General features: G+C 43.1%; 2 protein-coding genes and 1 non-coding gene across 3 annotated transcripts; 1 reads left to right on the forward strand and 2 right to left on the reverse strand.

The window, feature by feature from the left end:
- The first annotated feature begins 639 nt into the window (after window positions 1-639).
- On the forward strand, window positions 640-8,296 carry pcolce2b (procollagen C-endopeptidase enhancer 2b). The gene is made up of 9 exons (XM_026360988.1): window positions 640-835; window positions 1,093-1,201; window positions 1,587-1,842; window positions 2,884-3,008; window positions 3,652-3,788; window positions 3,899-4,062; window positions 4,961-5,044; window positions 6,774-6,941; window positions 7,338-8,296. The coding sequence occupies exons 1-9, from the start codon at window positions 708-710 to the stop codon at window positions 7,466-7,468; spliced, it is 1,302 nt and encodes a 433-aa protein (XP_026216773.1). The 5' UTR covers window positions 640-707; the 3' UTR covers window positions 7,469-8,296.
- On the reverse strand, window positions 3,340-3,425 carry trnay-gua. Its single transcript is given in 2 exon segments — window positions 3,340-3,375; window positions 3,389-3,425. It is a non-coding gene; the product is annotated as a tRNA-Tyr (tRNA).
- A 282-nt stretch (window positions 8,297-8,578) lies between the features above and the next one.
- Window positions 8,579-19,952, reverse strand: trpc1 (transient receptor potential cation channel, subfamily C, member 1). Its single transcript, XM_026361344.1, has 13 exons — window positions 19,457-19,952; window positions 18,594-18,748; window positions 18,380-18,481; window positions 18,075-18,277; window positions 17,313-17,444; window positions 16,900-17,095; window positions 15,523-15,859; window positions 13,489-13,628; window positions 13,170-13,319; window positions 10,039-10,223; window positions 9,726-9,927; window positions 9,197-9,391; window positions 8,579-9,098 (listed from the first exon to the last, which is right to left on the reverse strand). The coding sequence occupies exons 1-13, from the start codon at window positions 19,620-19,622 to the stop codon at window positions 8,871-8,873; spliced, it is 2,391 nt and encodes a 796-aa protein (XP_026217129.1). The 5' UTR covers window positions 19,623-19,952; the 3' UTR covers window positions 8,579-8,870.
- Between the last annotated feature and the right edge of the window lie 371 nt (window positions 19,953-20,323).

Raw genomic sequence — 20,323 nt, forward strand, 5'->3', positions numbered from 1 at the left:
AACACAAATATTTGTCCTTCTCAATATTTTAAGAGATAAAATAAAATGTTGTTTTACGTGATCAGTTATAACATCTATGTAATTATTTTAATTGTGTAAGAATATTGCTCCTGCATATAGCTCCATGTTATGTTTACGTTTAATCAGTATCCAGTTCTTCCAAATAACCAACTTTTAAAACTGAAATAAAATGAGATGTGGAATTGGACAAATCATTTTTTCTTCTTCCAGCAGATGGTGTCCTTGCTCTCTGGAGCTCTTATTGCACAGTATACCCACTACTGGTCTTGTGCGTATTAGTGTGTCAACTCTGCCTACAGCGCTTTCAAACACATATTTCAATGTTTCACCTGGTGTGAAAATTCACATTCTTCTAACAGAAGAGGCTGCAGGTGTCTTCTACTCAGCTCTGCTTGTCAGAAACGCTGGGGCTCCACTGATTGGACGTATGACTTTTTTTAATCAAGTGTATTTATTGGCTTCTTTGGCACTAATGTGAGAAGTCACATCCTCACAGGCTGTTTTTAATCTTTTCTTTTTTTTTTCTTTTTTTTTTTGGGTGAGGGAGGGGGTAGCCGGGTCGCCTGTGCGTCCTCCCCTCCTACAGCGCAGAACAAACGCTATATTCATCTGCTCCAGCTTGCAGTTACTGAAACTCCCTGCAGGAACTCCCGGTGCTCACCCCACCGTTTGGGCTGCTCAACATAATGCCATTCATGCCACGAAACAGGCGCAAAGCCTGCTCCGTTAACCCAACAATGTGGAGTACATGCGGTATTTTTGGCGCATGGAGTCTACTGTTTCTGACAGAGGTCTGTGCGCAGTCTCAGCAGAGGTACATCTCTATTTTCAATATATTTGGGAGCTTTATGAGTGAGCAAGGTGTCAGGAATCCTACGTATCTTTGATGGCAGCAACGTTAGTGGAGTTTATTTAGAGGGATTTTCTGCAGTCTGGACAGCCTGTAGTGAGGACAAACGGCGCAGTCCCGACGGGTTAAACCGGCATTGATTACAGGGTGTTGTGCGTATTATGTTTTAACACATAAATCATTTTGAGATCTGGAAAATACAACATATTTTCTCCCTCTAGACCAACCTTCACTTGCGGCGGTAACATCACAGAGGAGTCTGGAGTAATCGGGAGCCAGGGGTACCCAGGTGTTTACCCTCCAAATACTAAATGTGTATGGAGAATCACAGTGAGTCCAATTTCATATTCGTGGTTCATTTTTATACCACAGCCAGAAAACGACTGTACAATTGATAGCTGATTTGTTTATTAAAACACAACAAACAGCTGCACTGGGCAACAGCATGCTACTCTCTCACTAAGCCCAAACTCCTAATTTCCTTCTAAAAATACTTAACCACAGCCACAGCTGGCTCCAGGCAGTTTTTGCAGCCTGGCTTTATTACACCAGTGCGCTGTGGAACAGTGGAGATCACCGTGGGGCACAATTGTATTGCATTATCTAAGAAATGTATGCAGCATTGCTGAAAGTTGTATACCAGTTTGTCAGATGGTATTTTTAAATAATCGCATGGGTTATGTGAAAATTGATATTCTCTGCATTTTCCACCCAGGTGCCCGAGGGAAAGGTCGTGGTCCTGTCTTTCCGCTTTATTGACTTGGAAAACGACAACCTGTGCCGTTATGACTATGTGGATGTTTACAGCGGCCATGTCAATGGGCAGAGACTTGGCCGCTTCTGTGGGACATTCAAGCCAGGTTCCCTGGTTTCCATGGGCAACAAGATGCTCCTGCAGATGGTATCTGATGCCAACACAGCTGGGAGCGGCTTCCTTGCTGTTTTCTCTGCTGCCCACCCACATGAGAGAGGTAGGGAGACAGGGGTAGTCGGGAAAATGGTGTTGGCATTATTCTTCTCAAAGTTGATGTCTTCCATATGTAGTAGGTGCCAAGGTTGCAAAGGTAGCAGCTGTGTAGAGAATGTCTTGCCACTTCCCAAGTGTGTAATACAGAAACACGTGGGACTGTGTTGGAGCTATGACTTCGGCTGTTTGGGCAGAGGGTCAGGTTTTAAGAAGCAAATTAACAAGTTGATGTATATAAAAGCGTGATCACTATATGTTAACACAACGGCATAAATAGATTTGACATAAATCTGTGAATAAACTTCACACTTACAGTAAATCAAGCGGAATATAGTTTTTCTCCTGCTCAGTCAAAGCCTGTGACCTTTGGAGGTTCCAGTCATCCAACACTAAGCTATGGCTGCTTCCCATACTTGCTTTCAGCATGTTGACAGTAAGAGAGCAACATCGCAGCACTCCTCACAGTCTCATGTGGAATTTCTCACTGACATTTCTCGAATCGCCTCAGTAGAAGGCGCAGGTCAGGGGTATCACTGAGAGCTGAACGTGCCTTTTGCCTTCTGCAAAGTTTCATCTACTGTTTCTGTGGAATTTTAATAGCTGGTTCTCTGTACTCAGGGAGCTGACAGCTGTAATGGACAGTTTGTGTTAACGAGCTGACCTGGCTTTACAAGTGGTACCAGGAGTGCAGCACTGTCCCTGAGCATTGTCAACTGTACAGTCTATTATTGTGACTGGACATTTTTAGACATGTTGGAAAAGAAACATCAATCTAAGTTTATGTTAAGAAGAAAACACGTCATTAGGAGACTTAAGTGAACAGTGTAGGGTTATTGAGGTGATGTCTGTCATAATTGAAGACATGTTGTGTGTTTGAAACTGCTCTCTGTACGGGACTATCAAATGACGTTGCTCTGTGGGGTGCTCATAATGACAAACAACGAGAGCAGTTATTAAAGCAGATCATATAATTTACATTTAATTCCTGCCTTTAAAAGGATGATAAATGCAACAAAAAGAGCTGTCTGATAACCCTTATCCACAGGCGACCAGTACTGTGGAGGGAGGCTGGACAAGCCCACTGGGACTTTCAAAACACCCAACTGGCCTGAGAAGGACTACCCAGCTGGTGTCACCTGCTCCTGGCACATAGTTGCACCAAAGAACCAGGTTGGTGTGTTTGAAATGATTTCACCAAAGTATTTTTTTTTTCAAAAACGGGAGGTAAAAGGTAAAAGTGACCTTCAGATGAAGAGACTTTTAGTCAAATTGACCAAAGAAGAAGAAAAAAGCCTTTAATCATCATATGTCACAATGAAATTGGTCCTCTGCATTTAACCCATCCCCCTGGGGGGAGCAGTGGGCAGCCACATACAGCGCTGGGCTGAGTAAGAAGCTCAAGGACACACCTGGTGTCTGTGACGGGGTTTGAAACCTGAACTTTCTGCATCTAAGGCTAATGATCTACTCATTGAGCCACCAGACCGCCTAAAAGAGTCCCTCCTTCGAGCCAGATTCAAACCAGCGACCTAAGGATGTCTAAGTTTCCACTACAGTCCTCCGCTTTACCAACTGAGCCATCGAAGGGATGTGTGATGTGTAATATCGGATTCAGCTAGACTATGTGTTAAAATGTATACATTTTATACATGTATGAGAAGTTACCTGTACTGTTTTTTAACACGTCAACATGTGGAATCGTTACGGACAACATCACCCCACAAATGAGATGACAAATGAGTGCCCATTAATCAAGCAGCCTGTTACAAGCTTTTTCTTGATGATTTTTCATGTGATTCGTGTCCTGCTGCAGATTATCGAAGTGAAGTTCGAGAAGTTTGATGTGGAGCGAGACAATTACTGCCGCTATGACCATGTCTCCATTTTCAACGGGGCCGAAATAAATGATGCCAAGAGGATTGGGAAATATTGTGGAGACAGCCCTCCAGGGTAGGTGATTCAGTCTGATTCTGTAGAGGAGTTTGTTTTTACTAAAAAACATCCTTGCTATGGCTTTATCTGAGTTCATCCTTAGTCACTCAGTCTCTGTTCCTCTGCAGGCCCGTGTACTCTGATGGGAACCAGCTCCTAATTCAGTTCCTGTCAGATCTTAGTCTCACTGCAGATGGCTTCATTGGACACTACAAGTTCCGACCAAAGAAATTCCCCACCACCACAATATCACCCACCACTACGACGCAGCCAGTCACCACCAGACCCATACGTAGGTAGCAACTTTGATCCAGTAATAACCACTTGAGGACTTCTAACATCTGTATTTGTTGATGTAGCCATGAGACTCCACAGCTACTGGATTCTCTTACTAACATGTGGCGTTTATCGTTTGCTTCAAGCATCTGGAATCTGACTCTAATAGCAGATTGAGGCAAGAGAAGGAGCACATGAAGTGATACACTCTGCTATTAGTACAATGTGTTGGCAATTATCCACTGTAAAGGGCATATTTACGCTGCCGATGGTTATGGTATCTGAATCAGAGCTGCTTTACAGATAAGTAGTTAATATACAGCAAGTAGAAAGTTTTAAAAAGCGTGAGATGCAGCCAACAGCAGCACATGCACAAAAATAGCATATGCTGAAGCTGTGTGTTGTGTTCACGTTTATCATGAACTGTAAAAAAACACATATGTCGTGGACATATGTGTGCACCCGCAATCACAGCTCGTTTTCTTACATCAACTCACATTCCCACACGCTGTTGGTTTTTTCCCTTAGTCAAGCCAGGCTATTCTGGCACCTCCCCGTCATGATGTCATACTGTGACAACGTTTTATGGTTGGCTTATCTTCCCTGACTTTTCCCCCTCTCCAATAAGAATAATATTTAGTTAGCCACCTTATATGTTGTTGAGTCTGGCTTCATTCCTCTATGGACTCTTTACTGTGTGTAAGTCTAAAACCAGATATTCACATGTCACATTATGGGGCTATTTGAAACAATGCAAGTTGCTTCTGAGGCTGAGATTCTTGTGTTACTGACAGAATTATGTGACTGTACAACTTTGGAAGCAGAAGCAACCATAACTTGCATACTTTCATCACTGGCAGGCAAAATTACAGAGACTTGACTTTTCTTGGCTGTGTGTGTGTGTGTCTCCACAGCTCTGAAGTACTCTGTCGCTTTGTGCCAGCAGAAGTGCAACAGGCGAGGGACGCTTGAGAGCAATTACTGTTCCAGCAACTTTGGTAAGAACATCTTATGGCACTGAATGTATTGCAATTTATTGAAAAACACGCAAACAGTCACCTATATGGTCCAGCTTCGCTCATATCTCCTGTTTACATACAGTATAGCCAATCCAGTACAGCAGATAGACCCAAGACAGAGCCCACAGAGCAGCAGCCTCCAGAACTCCCCTAACAAGCAGTTTTTAGTCCCGAACATGTCACAGTCTTTGTTCCTCTGATTTTTCATTGCTTCTCATCTCAAAGACCTCCTTGATAGCCTGTCAGGAAGCGAAGGAGTATGTACAGTGGGACACAGTTACCTCCAGTGTAAACACACACACACACACACTTTATCCTCTGACTGTGGGTAAACTGTTAATAAATGAACGTGTTGATTCGAGCTTGGCCTCGGTTTGCTACTCTCCCGCTCTGTGATGTTTTCCTCCCTGAGATGTTTACCACATGAGTTAGATTGGCATGTCAAAGACCTTGATTTGGATCTGCATCAGGAACCGGGAAAAGGCAAGCAGTGCGGCGGTGCATGTGGAAAAAGTTGCCCGTGTGATGTGGTGGTGGAGCCAGCACACGACATGTTACGTCACATCTTAATGAAGAGGCTTGACAGTAGACCAAAGAAAACGCGTCTAATCGTCACTTGGTATTGTTTCATAGATACACTTAGAATCGTCAAAGGCAGCACGCTGGTTTATGTAACTGCAGCAACAGAAAAAATAACATCACTGAATCAGGCGGTTCTCTGGACTGGACTGAAAGAAAATCAGGAAATTGAAACGGGCAGTATGTAAAGTCCAGACATATTGGAACCATCAGTGTAAAGAATCCTATTCATGCCGAATGACACGATTCCCTCTAACTCTGCTACACTATCACTGCTAAATGTCGCGTCTCTTCAAGAACTAAATGGCATTTTCTGCACTTTTGGAGACCTGGTCAGACTAAACAGGAAATAACTGGAACCTCACTTCCCCGCACATTTGTACTCCTTTCACTGCCAAACTGTAAAGGCAGCAGGCAGTAACACTCTGATCACCTGTAGGATGATTTGTTATAGTTATAGAAATAGTTTTGTGGTAGGAAGCGCTTATTTTCTCTGTATTTTCTCTCTAGATTGTATTGGCCATTATCCCAAGTGATCTCTGCTCTGCTGATTCACATGCAAAACATTTTATTTGCTAAATAGCTGACCTCGTCACAGGCTATTCCATGGAATTGCTAATCTTAAAATTACAGTAAATGACGCCTTTGCCGTATTTTCGGGGTGGGGGGTGGGTGGATTGAGGAGGAGCTAGACGAAGTCATAAAAAGGTCATCAGGTTGACTGTTGAAAGCCTGAAAGGAAATGTTATGAAGCTATGTTGTAAAGTCACTAAGACATCTTTACAGACAAGCTGCACTTCAAAGACATCCAGAACTGATGTGCACCTTGTTCACATTTCTCAGAGATTATTTATGATGACAATAAAAAGCAGATTTCTTTAACAACTACCGTTTCTATGTTAAAATGCCCTCAGTAAATTCCAGGCTATGTTATCTTTGACGTTAAACATTTGTTTTAAATTCTTATGGTTCCACTTATTCGACCAGCGACAGACTTTTTATTGTTTATTGTAAAGAGCGCTGTTTGTGAATCTTTTGAAAGAACACATTTTCGTACTGTAGGTAATATTCAGTATATCTATGGGTACATTTCACAGATCATCTTTGTTATTTTGTGTGTCCGCGACAGTGATAACCGGGACTGTCATTACGGCAGTGATGAGAGGAGGAAGTATGTACGCCACCGTCTCCATCATCAACGTGTATAAAGAAGGCAGTCTGGCCATCCAGCAGGCAGGAAAGACCATGAGCACCAAGATCATTATCTTGTGCAAGAAGTGCCCATTTATCAGAAGAGGTGAGGATACAGTGTGCTGCTGAAATTAAATTGACTCCATGTCCTTGAGAGTGTAGTTTTTGATGTATGAAATCACTGTTGCCTAAAACTGGTCATTATCTAAATGATGATCACGAGCAAACTGCTCTCGGTGGACTTTTTTGAATAACCTATGGCTCTGAGTTTGCCCCCCTCAGCTGTGCCGCCGTGCTCAGCTGATAGAGCTCGCCCTAGTGTGTGAGGTGAGCGGCAGAACTCACTGTCCAAACAGTCAACAAAGTGTAACATGTGTTGATATGGATTCATATCAACACATGGTATACAGACCTGCTGTGTGGAGATTCTGATATTTGGCCTCCCTGAATGTCTCTGCCGTTCCGCCACTGCATTCAGGTATTTTTTGTGTGACCTCACTAGGTTTGAACTACATCTTCATGGGCCAGGTGGACGAGGAGGGCCGGGGGAAAATCGCGCCACACCACTTCGTCATGGTGTTCAAGACGAAGAACCAGAAACTGCTAAATGTTCTGAAAAACAAGCGGTGCTGAGCTTCAGTAGCCCCGAGGATCTCCACTGGACTGGTGTGGTCTGAGTCTCAGCTGCAGGTGGAAATAAGTCCACAGAAATCATCTCCATCTCAAGACCACCACCTTACTATACCAAAAACAAAACCGAATCTTGATGCAGAGCGCAAAACAGAAAATCTACATGATTCATTTAGTTGAGAGCAACTCAAGTTTTGTAATTTCACCGTGGGTCGCATGTTTTTAAACGAGTATTTCAACTTTGTCTTCCAATAAAATTCAACCAATTACTCTGTTCTGAAACTCCATTAGATAGAATCAGCAGCAAAAATTAGCTGAAATCTCCGTCCCTATTCTCAGACCGTTTGTACTCTGCCCAGTCACATTCCTGTCATGCACCCTAGCAGGGAATTAAAGTGTAGCCAGTAACCTAGAGCCCAGAATAGGGAGTACAGCACAGAGACAAGTCTGATTGGTATTCAAATGGGTTTGGGTCCAGCTGATTTAATGACATTGTTAACAACTTGCCATTAGATTTCTGTATTTAGTTTTAATGGCTGGGGCTTGGGAGTTAGAAAGTTATGATTAAAGTGCAATATTTCATAACATATACACGATTCTTGAAAAAATATTTTTATGCTGGTTTGTGAAGCCACTTCCCAGCCAAAGCTCTTTTCTTTAGTCTGTTTACAGATGCAAAGCACCACCATCAGCATATGTCTTTTTCCTGACTGTCACTGTTTTTAAAGGCAGAGGTGTGAAATGAAAAATATTTTCATATAAAAAAAAGTCTGTGAATATAATTTATATTTTATTGTTTTCGTCTACCCAAATAAAACTCTAACACTTGAACATGTTTCCTTTCGTCTGTCTTTATATAAGGCCTTTCAACTGGACACCTTAAAATCTCAGTCCAGGCAGCTACACTCACACAAGCACGAGACAGGATCGGGTGCACGTAATCTCTCACGTGGACTCGACCGCAGAGCAGCTGGCGGAACAGTCGAATTTTTCTGGCTCTCAGACCTGAGCGGCCAAAAGATCTGTTATCAAGCGGAGAGATCAACCAGTAACTTCAAAGTCTCAAAAGCAACTAAATGCATCAGCTCTTTACATCATTGAAGCCCCAGCTGGTCACATTTTTCCATAAATCTTTATTTGTCTTTCTGTTGAAAACAATGGCTTTCTTTATTTACAAAAATGTTTAATAGCAGTATAATACTTAAGGGGGCCTGAGTCTTGAGGCTTTGGTGAAGAGTATATATTTGTTCTATTTAAATTCCAGGTTTAAAGGTTGCCTCTGTGATTCAGAGAGCAGAGTTTTTGCACATGCTCGGGTCACATAAAATCCCAGATAAACAAGAAGCAGAGGGTTTTTTTTTTTCAAGAGGATAGGCAAAAAGGGGGAGACATATCTAGTCTTTGTTTAGCTCCTTGGGTAAAACATGGCATATTTGGATGTCCGGAAGCCCAGCAGGTCTCTCATCTCATTGCGAAACTTGGAGAGGTCTTGGCGTAGGTCGTTCAGATTTTCCACCGTGGCCTGGTCCGTGCTCTGCATCTTCTGCCGCGTCGAGGTCAAGTAGCGGTGCACCAGGCAGCACATTATCTTCTGATAGTTCTCATCACGCTTCTGTTTGAGGTTCTTCCACTCCTGGAAGGAATTTAGAAGCAATTAGAAGCAGTTTGTCAACCATTTGTTCAAGATTAAAGGCAAGGGATTGGATCGGCAGCTGTAACTATTTTCCTTACCTTGAGGCTGTTCTGCCGTTTCACCTTGCCCTTTGAGGTATGTGAGCAGATCCACTTTCTCATGCTTGTCACCAAGTAGCACACAGTCTTTGGGGAGGGCAGGATATTGAAGGGCGGTGGCAGGGTACACTTGTCATCAAAGTAGCTAAGCCACAGTTTGGCCCGAGCAAACTTCCACTCCTTATCCTCGTGATTCTACAGAGGTCATGATTGAAAACAGAGCAATGCAGCAGTTAACTTTCACACACTGTTTCCTGAGAGACTTCTTAAAAATGCTAAAGGACAATTTCTTTGGAAATCCTTGAGGAGAACATTCTTCTGCACACTGAGTTGTTTTCCTTAATATGACACAAATCCTGTTTGTTCAAAAGTGTGCAGCGGGGTTCCAAAGAAAAAGCTTTTTAACATCTGTGCAGCATTTCAGGGTGAATTACAGCGGGATTACATCTTAACAGTAAATGAAAACAGTGACAACTTCCAACTCCAGCTTGAACTCAAATTACCCCTGACAAAAGTTGTTTACACTTACAGCAATTTGTCTGAAGCTTTTATGGAGCATGGCCACCAGCAGCTTGGTCAGGACAATAACCACCACGATGTTGTAGGTGCCTATGATCATGGCACCCACGAATGAGCGCAGCTCCTCTGTGTAGCTGATGCGGGTGACGAAGAGTGCAACATGCGCCAGGGAGAAGATGTACCAGAACAGGGCGTAGCAGGTCCCCATAAACCTGTGAAACAGAAGAACCTAGTACTTGTCGGACAACATATGTGAGATGATGGTAAAAAAAAAGACACAGTCCTCTAATGATGTCAAGTGACAGACTGAGGTTGGACCATACGTGTGGAATGCATCATTGCTCTGCTGCTGGCAGAAGATGCCCTCGCAGTCCTTGGGTGGATTCTTGTCTTTGTCTTTCAGGTCCTTTCCATAGAGCTGGGTGAGTCCAATGGTGAAGGAGAATAACACCAGCAGGAAGAGGCCCAAAAACTTTCCAAACTCCTGCAGCATCTGACCCATGGAGATCTGGTGAAAGATTTATATTTGGCTATTAATGCTTCTTTATCTGTTCCAATCAAGCAAGCATGAGACAGTTATGTTTATTTTTTAAAGTCAGTTTTCCGCCAGCATTTCTGGCAATTCTCATCAATCACAAAGGGACCTAGCTGAGGTCAGATCTGACACCAGGCAGGACGTTTGTCTCACCCTTCCAGAGACTGATTGATTTGAAGTGTTTGTGAATTCAGAGTGATTCATTTGGATGTCTGAGTGATGTAGTTTGCAAGGTTTAGTATGAAGCATAATGTAGAACTTTTTCCACAAAATCACAGATAAAACCATTTAGTAATGATGAAAATATCCAATGTAAGTGTTCCAGTATGCTGTGCTGTATAACGCAGGGGCAATCTCGGCTAATGTTATTAGTCACACTTGTGTTTTACCTTAAATGCCAAATGTAATATCACATTAGATGTTGTTAGGGTCTGGGAACCGTTATTTTTAACTTCTCATTTACAGTGCAATGTTGCAATAGGGCGTTTAGTGTGATGTTTTGGTTCGTTTTCAACACTTATCCTGAACAAGCAAACATTTTGACCATGTTTTTCCTACATGTCCTTGTTTAGCTGCTGTTCCCTTGAGAAGTGGAAAAAGCAACCTCACCCTACCTGAAAGGAGACAGACAAACACGGAGGAAGCCAGGAAGAGAGCTTGAAAACAAGCAAACTCTTCTCAGACCACTGGAAACCCACTATTTTTAAACCTGAGTGGCTTATCTGTTTACTAGGACCTTGAGATGCTCAAACAAGGACAGAGCACACTTGCCCTTGCGAAACACAAACACACACAAAGCATTTAGTGTGAGGGGTGACCACGCTGCCTGCACCTCAAGGTGAATAGCCGCTGCAGTGTTTGCACTGAAACCCAGGCAGCTTGTTTGAGGACGAGGGTAACTCTATTAGTCTGATTCATCCTCTTGTCATGTCTAAATGCCCACAGTGTATTCCTCTGACACTCTGTACTGATTTAGGATATGAGGATGTTCCCTGTGTGCCCAGGCTGGCAGGTAGCTCGACTTAGTTACACACACGAGCAAAAAGATGTGTTTTGAATGTATATGTGTGAAGCACATTTTATTTAAGCAAGAAGAGAGCTAAGTTTAGTCCAATTGTGTTCCTGGAACCGTGCCAATATTATTCCAGCTCATTTTAAGCTTTTTCAACTGTGAGCCTCTTTGTAGTGCATAGTTGGACAACCACTTCATCAGCTAGACACAGACAGACACTTTCAGTCACTCTTTCCAACCTCAGCAGGGGGCACCACCCAGCAGAACGGTGAGCTGGCTTCTACTGGAAGGATGGAGTCAGAGAAACATTCACCACCGCATCCCACTTATCACCGACTCGCTGTCTGTGTGCCTGTGCGCGCGCCTGTGACTTGTCTGTGAGTGTAACCGAATTGCATGCTCACCTATCACACGAGTGTGGAAATGTGTGGGCGTTAGTAGGGAGGTGGGTCGGCCACGTGAGTGCGAGTGCAGCCATGAACACACAGTCACATCTATTTCCAAAGCTAATCATTTTTCCATTCTGCCAAGCCAGACAGTAACGTCACAGACTGAGTGAGTGAACGAGAAGGGAAAGAAGGAGAGAGATGGAGGAGATTGTAGTTGAAAAGCGCTCATTAACAATCTGCAGGGCACCTTTAGTGTTATATAAGTCAGCCATAAACAGCCTTAGAACCTGGAAAGTATCCCAACAAAGAGTCTGACCTCACCGCATACCTGAAGACTGCTTTATGTATTAAAAAAAAAAAAAAAAAGTCACACACAAGGAAAAGTGAAATCCAAAGGACCGCCAACACAAAGTCAGATATTGGCTAGCTTTACAGTCCCACTCTGCCAGCTGGCTGGATGATGCAGATTATCATGATGTGATAAAAAGTAACACCTCTGGCACGGTTGAGAAAACTGAGTAGAAAATATGCAAACCAGATCAGTGGCTTCAGCATGGAGGTGGAAGATCAGCGGAATAACAAGAGCTCCAGAGTCAAAATACAATAAGTTTATCCAACAGGTTTTGACTGTCCACCTGCAACGGCTCAATATAAATAGATGAAACAAATGAGCTCTTAGGCTTTTACTTCTATTACAGGTATTCAACACTTACACATCAGAATCAAGTCAACCAAAACCTATATAAATTATAATCTGCCATGTTAAATAAATGTCATTCATTTGAATGTATTAAAGTCAAGTTGACAACTGATAAGTGTTAGAAATGATTCCCTTCCAGCTACATTTCCTGTTAAGCTGGCATTGGTTCAAACTTCCTAGATGGGCCAGACGGTGATAAAATAAGATCTAAGATCCTGAAGCAAAGGAAAAACTGCTGTGGCCATATAGATCAGTGTCCTCCAGCTTAAAATAAGTCATAAAGGAATCAATTTTGTGTAAACTGAAGGATCTCATTCCTGTTGATGATAGAAACAATGGTAGCAGTATGGTGATGCATATGGCCACTAAGCTGCAGAGCTTCATAATGTGTTCAGTTTATTATGGGCATATTATTACAGCACATCACTCACTCAGTTCACTGTGCTTATGCTTAAGGTTTATGATGATGATGGTTATGATACTGCTGAGCACAGCTGGCGAGATATTTTGTGTGGGCTTGTCCTTGAGTGTTCACACTTCACCGACAGAGGAAGAGAGTGGGTGGTATATATGCGTGTGGAGAGAGTTAGAGAGATCGAGAGAAAAGGAAGCAGTTTTATAATCATTACATAAGAACCTGGTATCTTTTTCTTATCCTAAGCGAAGTGGTAAAGATATAGCAAATGATCTAAAACCCGGCAGGGATCTTTCTTACTGCATGTCTGGCTTTACTAGGAATCAGACTCTGTGCCGTGCTTCTGCTAATATCCATCAAAATCATACTTCAGTGTACAGCGTCCGTTCCCCTGCTTTCCTACCTGCAGTGGCCCCAGTATAGAGCTGGTGGTGTACATAAAGAAGAGCCGCAGGTAGCTGAGAACGTTGGCAAAGGCAAACAAGCCCTCGGCCACCAGGATAGGGTGGAAGGCATCCCAATTCTTCCTCTCTGTGTCCTCCGCATTCTTAAACTGCAGACACAATAAGAAGAAAAAGGAAAAGAGAAGCAGTGCAGAAGAAGTTAACTTCTTCTCAGAGATGTAGAGAACTACATTTTAACAGAAACTGGATTTACTATACTTATAGAAACTCTCTTGCAATCTTACAACTCTTCACGTCTGCAGAATCTTGTGTAGGTACCTTGCTGTGAGCAACAATCTTGAGTGCAAAGGTGGCTAAGTAAAGGGAATTCATCACGAAGCTCAGCTGGTTCCTCGACTCTTCCAGGAAGTCTTCCAGGCCTTCGTACCACAGGCGCTTCACGTCTGACCACACCATTCCTATATGAGAGCAGAAATTCACTATCACCACACACACACACACATATATATATATATATATATATATATACACGGAAAAAAATGCTACTCAAAAACTACTCATAAATTCAGCCATAAGTCATTCCACAGAGAGCGCCCAGGGAAAAAAGGAATGTACGAGACACAGAAATCTGAGATTAATGTGCTGAAAATGTGACATCTGTTGGATATATGTGCATCTTTATGTGTCCAAATGTACACCGGCGATAATAAAGTCAGAACTGAAAGCTTGACTCCAGCTGAAATTCGAGGCAGTGAAACATTCTCTATGCCCTGATTCAGAAATTATTACATGTGATTAAACTTGAGTGCTCTGTTATTGGTTTCCATGGTTTCAGCAAAAAGTGAGCCGGAGCTACAGGCTTTGGCACAGAAATCCCTCTAGGTAATGTTTCACACATGAATCGTCTCCATCTCGGAATAATTTGCATTCATTTCATCTGCTTAGCAGGATCTGTGGGTTTAAAATGGAACGACTGAATTTGAGTTGTAATAGAGAAATCAAAAGGGCATGAACTCGCGTACGGCGCAGCAAGAGATGCATCACGGCGCACCGTGACACATAACACATGCATGCACAAGCACACTGATACTCTCCCAGTCTAACTTCCCCATTAATGTGAGGCATCTGGCTCGGGGGAATAGCAGGATGGAGTAGATGGGGGTTAGTGTGGAAGAGGGACTGAACAATGCAAAGGAGAAGAATTGTTAAGCTGTTGTTTGGCTTGTGCTGCCCAGACATCCAGCACATGTAGGAACTCTAATAATTCCTGCTAACATCTGATTTTAACTGTTATTTAACTCATCCTGGATGTTCGGGGGATTCTGTAGAGGCTCTTGACCATAACATCTGCATCACTGCATCACATCTTGCAGTGAAGCTGCTTCAGAATGAGGCAGCTCTGCAGAAACGAAAAGAAAAAAAAAAAACTCCTGAAGTTGTTAAAATTGATCTTTGATGCTGCTGTTCTTGCAGTATTTAAGAACCCTTTCCCCCTCCAGTGGGCTATCTCTGCCTCAGAAAAAACCCATTACACTGGCTAATGACTGAACTGCTGATTTCTCACCTGTTATACACAAAGTAATGGAGATTACACCACAGCAACATTGAATAATATATCCTTTTATAACCTGTCAGGTGGAGTTATTGGGATGATTTATCTAACGGCCAATGAAACCTAGACCAATGAGCTGTGGTTGCAATGCTTTGCGTTGAGTGGAGAGGGAGGCAGGATGCTGCAACAGCAAGACAAATATCCCTGCTGAGAAGGCAGAGCCATTAAAGCAATTGAATGATCATGCTAATGGTTTCTTGGCAAAAGAGGAAGGTAGCGAAGCCTTTCCACGGAGAAAGACAGAGAGATAATTTCTAACTGTCAGTGTTCTTCTGAAAAGACGCTTGGGTACATGTTTGTTTTTGTGTGAATATATTGGCATGTATGTGTGCCTGTGAGTGTAGGGTTCAGTGATACCAACACTCACATAGCACAGAAACAAGCTCCAGTTCCCTGCTATAGAGCTCAGTTAGAAGCAGAGTTGACAGATTGAATCCAGTGTATTCTGCCTTTCTGTACAGGAGCAGCTATTTGTCATGTTCTGCCTGATAAGATTACAGATAAAGATTACTGGACTTTGGCCAGACTCTGACATGACTCTCTCATTTGCACTCCACTGAGCGAATGCTACTGTATTAAATTCTAGTTTGTCGGAAATCTTATTCCAGTTTTTCTATTTCTATTGTTTCTACTTTGAGACAAATACTTGTTGAGTGACAGAAATATAGGGCATATTCCTGTCAAACACTAACTACATACAACCTCTGCACTGTATGGTATTTACTGGGTAAAAATCTGACCTATTATCCAGAGGATGAGCAGGTAATCAATCATCTCCAGCGCAGGGCCCATGGTGTTTTTCTTGCCCTCGTTGTAGACCAGAGAGTAGAGGTTAAGCAGCAGCAGGAATGTAAAGTAGGAGGCGCTGTGGATGATAAACTTCACAAAGGGCGTGTGGATGATCTGACCCACACGGGAGCGCGGCACCAGAAGGTAGCAGACGGAAAGCAGCGGCCAAAGCATGGCCACGCTCAGCACCGTGGCTATCTTTAGACATGTGTGTTTTCGCCGGTAGCTCGCCGTCTCTCCGAACCAGACCGTGTTAAGAAACTGCTGACAGTTGGACTGGGCCACAAACTGCAGAAGAGGCGAAAGGATGAGACAAAGGGAAAATATAAACAGGAGATTATAATGAATGTGTAAATTATGGGTTGGAATCTGATCATTCACAGGTCAAATGAGTTGCATTGACCCTTCAAGTGTGAAGGAACATATTTGATTTGGAAAATGTGCTGTGTCTTCAATTTATTGACTGTCTAGCTAGTGAGCTTTAACTAAGTCTGTTAATCAGTAATCTGTTTCCTGGTTTTTGCTAAATTAAACAAAATCAATTAAACAAAAGCCGCCCAGCTGCTTATTATCAGTGATGTCAATCTTTTCAACATTCAGCAACAAAGCTACAACATATACAGTTTTTCCCAGAATGATAATATTTTGATGCATAAGGAGCATATTCTAGTTTAAGTTAATGTAACTGTATCAACAATAATGTCATTATTGTGGACATTTTTCCATCCATGTGTGAGTAAATATAGTGTTCTTTCTGCTGAAGGATACGAAAATATGTTAAACTCTGGCTGTTAGTGGGAACGGCTTTAAATGTGTATTACTGTATGTAGATGAATTATTAATGGCTGAACCATAAATGTGTCAGTTTACTCTGTGCAACAAAGATCTAACCACAAACATGCTACTAGCCAAGAAATGAATACAGTGAGACTTGGAAATAAGCAAGTCGTTATTCTGACATATGAGCAATTTTCTTCACACTGAGCCATCCCTGTTGTAAATTGCCCCACAGCTTCAAACTTTCTGTTTTAGTTTGTCTTTGACTGCTGTTGCCTGGAGGAAGTACTTTATCGTGCCAAACCCATATTTCCTAATGACAGGCACATGGTGTGTGGAGCAGATGTTTAGTCCAACATGATATACTCATGTTGGATATACACAGTAATTACATTATTATCTCTCCACTAATCTGTGAATATGTATCAAATGAAATGATCAACTAATATAGCAGACGTTATTTTCTAAACCCACTGATGGTGCAGACTGGCTTTTCGTTCGCTCATGCTGCCAATAATAAAAAAAAAAAAAATTCATGTTGCCTCACTCACCTCTTTTTGGTTGTACTTGATGGCGAGTTTGAGTCGGCTGAGGTTCATGCGCTCCTCCAGCAAACCTCTCTTGTCAACGTGATCCTCGCTCGACGTGTGATTGAGAATAACTTCTAGCTCTCGAGAGTTTCGAGCCTGAGCCAACAGGTCCTTGGCAAACATCTTGCACTGCTTTGCCAGCTCCTCATAGTCATTCCTGGAGTAAGGAAATTAGATGCAATCAGTCCAGAGTGTGATTGTTGTCTGTTCCACGCAGTAAAGGAAAAAGGGTTTTATCACTTTCTGCACAAATATACATATGATTATGATGCACGTGACACATTTATCTGTGTATGTCTGAGTCTTTATGTGCAAAGAAATAAGATTACCTTGATCTGACATGAACAACTGATGTACAGCAGTTGTCAACGTACCTAAACTCCACCTCAACCAGGCTGAGCTCCTTGAGGTCTGCACTCAGCTCAAAGGCCCTGAGTATGGGATCTTCCTCAGTCAACATGATCAGAGAGGGGCTCGCAAGGCACCGGTAGATGTCCAGACGGAACCTGACCCAGAATGAGGTAGAAGTGATGGTGCAAAGAAAATGGGCATGAAAGCGTGTGGCATAAGAGAGGATTGAACAAACGGGAAAATGGAAACGCATTCAGTCTTGGAGCTGTTTCATCTGTACCTTCTCTGACCTCTATGTTGTTTACCAGCCAAACTGCAGACTGATTCATTTAGTGTACTGTGTGGGAAGCTACACTGCCCTGCAGAGAGAATGAACAGGCCCAGCAAAGGCAATAAAGCAAAATCTCATCTGCAAGTCCAAGATGATATCAGAAACCGAGGATCACTACTTCCAACGGAAACACTGCTGTTTCTGATCCTGCATCTTGTGGCGATTTCACGTTGGATTGAAAACCGGCAAAAACAAATCTATTGACAGTGTCTCACTGAAGACGCTAGATAAGGAAATCTTGAAAAGCAATACAGAAAGTCCTCTATAAGCCTAATATCCTACTGTACTGTGTTAGTACTGTAAAAACTGGATAAAAGCATTCCCAGCAAGCCAGAAAATACAGATAACATTGATAACCAATTAAAGCCCCAACATACCAGAAAAAGGACAAAGAGAACACCCATATCACTTCCATTTTCTGATTTGCAGATGACTGTTTCTTGTTTGTCCGTACCTGGAGTGTCGTAAGCTGTCTTTCTTGTTTTTAGCGTTGCAGAGCGTGCATTCGCAGCCTACAGCGTGGGGTCGGGGAAGGGAGATGTCCTGCTTCAGCAGCATAGTCAGGATCTCATAATTGTTCCTGTGGGCTGCCAGGATGACTGGAGCCACGTCCATGGTTGTGGAGTACTCTGGGTTCTGAATTCGCTGCATCAGTTTCTAACAAAGAATATATATGAAAAAGATAAGAACAAGCTGATATTAGCTGTTCAATCACTAGTGTTGTTTATGATCGGTGAGCGGCAATGAGAAGAGACTAACAGCAATAGAGGGTTTAGACGATCGCCTGGGCCTGTGGTTGAGCAGGATGTCCACAGCTCCCACCACCTCCGAGTCTATGGCCACCAACAAGGCATCTGTCGCCTACCAAAACAAACGCATCATCGTACAAGCTAAGCAGAGAGTTCGTAATGGCATTATTGAAAAAAATGACATCTTTGTGTGGCCCAGTTTGGCCCCTTGAGCGTTTCCCCACCTGGCAGCCGTGCTCCAGGAGAAGCTGCAGGATGTCTAGATTCTCATTCTCTATGGCGATGGTGACGGCGTCTCGGCCCAGCACGTCTACGGAGTTGATGTTGAGCTCGCCGTGTCGGTTCTCCTCGAGCAGCTTCTTCACCATGTAGTAGTCCCCTGAAGAGCGTGCCAAGGCAGCACATGATGAACTTTTACAAAAGTCAGGTCTATAAAAGTGGTGATGCATTATAGGTAGAAGGCTCCAAGACAGACACACATGGCTTCACTCATGAGGCAACACACACACTCTTACAGAGCAGGCTGAGCTCCAGGTGTCTCCTTAACTTCAGCTGTATGATAACAATAACATCTCCCTCAAAGGACAACCTCTGCTGCGGAGCCACATTTACTTAATATGGTCACAGTGGCAGTTATTGGTCTGTGCACTTCAAACAACCGCTGTCTGTGCAGCGTCCTGAACTCCTCAATGAAATATCCTCCTCTCATCTGTCTGCCTGAGAATGTGCATGACTTGTTGCTGTTTCACACTTGTACTGTCTGGGTCTTGAGCAGTTTCTCTTGCTTAGTATACGTGAACCTTCATTGGTAGAAGCTGTCAACAGTCAGCAGTCCCGGGACAAACAAACAAAACTTCCAGAGGAGCAGACATTCAGGTAAATCTATCTTAACCCCTGTTAAAACCTGGTATGGCTGTACAGGCTGAGTGAAGCTGGTAGTGATGCTGCTTTTTTTTTCCCTACAGTACATCTACTGAATTCCTGCTGATATGATGCTGATAAGCTTTTACAGGGCCCTGGATCCGCCATATTCAGCAGGAAGAAACAATGCATCATTTGCAAGAAACCAGAGCCAAACATCACAAACCTTTCTCGCACGCCAGTAAGAAGAGCTTCTCGTCCAGCGTCGTTTCCTCCTTCACCTCTCTCACGTCTTTCAGGGCCAGAAATTTATCCGGAGAGGAAGCGTCCGTGCCCTGGTACAGAGCTGCCATTACGACGGAGAGCGAGTACGGCCAAACACTGATGTGCATCCCACTAGGAAGAGGCGACCATTACACAAGAAAGCCCGTCATATGGGGTGACATTAGACAAATCCCTTGGTTGTCCGTCGCAGAGGTTTAAATCGTCGTCATGAGACTACACCAATGTCATCAAGTATTATTATCGCATCTCTGCTGCGTGCGTTAGCGCGCTCGCTTCCGCCGGTGTCTTCAGCCTTCAGCAGCACCAAACAGCTTCAAAACCTCGATTCAGCCTAAATAAGTGGCGACTGCAGTGGGACGAAGCAAAACGACGAGCTCCCTCGGCGTGTTTACATGCACCATCTTCTCGCATCATCGGCTCCTTAGGGATCTTTTTGGTCCTGATGCTGCCGACGAGGCTACTGCGCATGCCTCATCCTCCACCTGCTGGTTCATGTCGCGGGCGCAATGCCTCTTCATGATTACGTAACAAAAAAATAAAAATAAATAAATAAATAAAAACAAGGCTGACAATCTCAGAGTGTGTTTATATGCAGGGATCCAGTTTCAGCACAGTGCAAAATAGAGATACTTGCAAGTTAAGCAGAGCTGATGTAGTAGATTACATTCACATGTGCAGCTGTGTGCTGACATCATGATGCTCTGTAAGCTATTTTATAGAATAAACTGTGAAGTATTGACTGTGTGAAATATATAGTTTGGCAGCATGGCTCAATATAATTAACACACACAAAAAAAATCATACATGT

Source organism: Anabas testudineus, chromosome 2, assembly GCF_900324465.2.
Source record: "Anabas testudineus chromosome 2, fAnaTes1.2, whole genome shotgun sequence".
Classification (NCBI taxonomy): domain Eukaryota; kingdom Metazoa; phylum Chordata; class Actinopteri; order Anabantiformes; family Anabantidae; genus Anabas; species Anabas testudineus.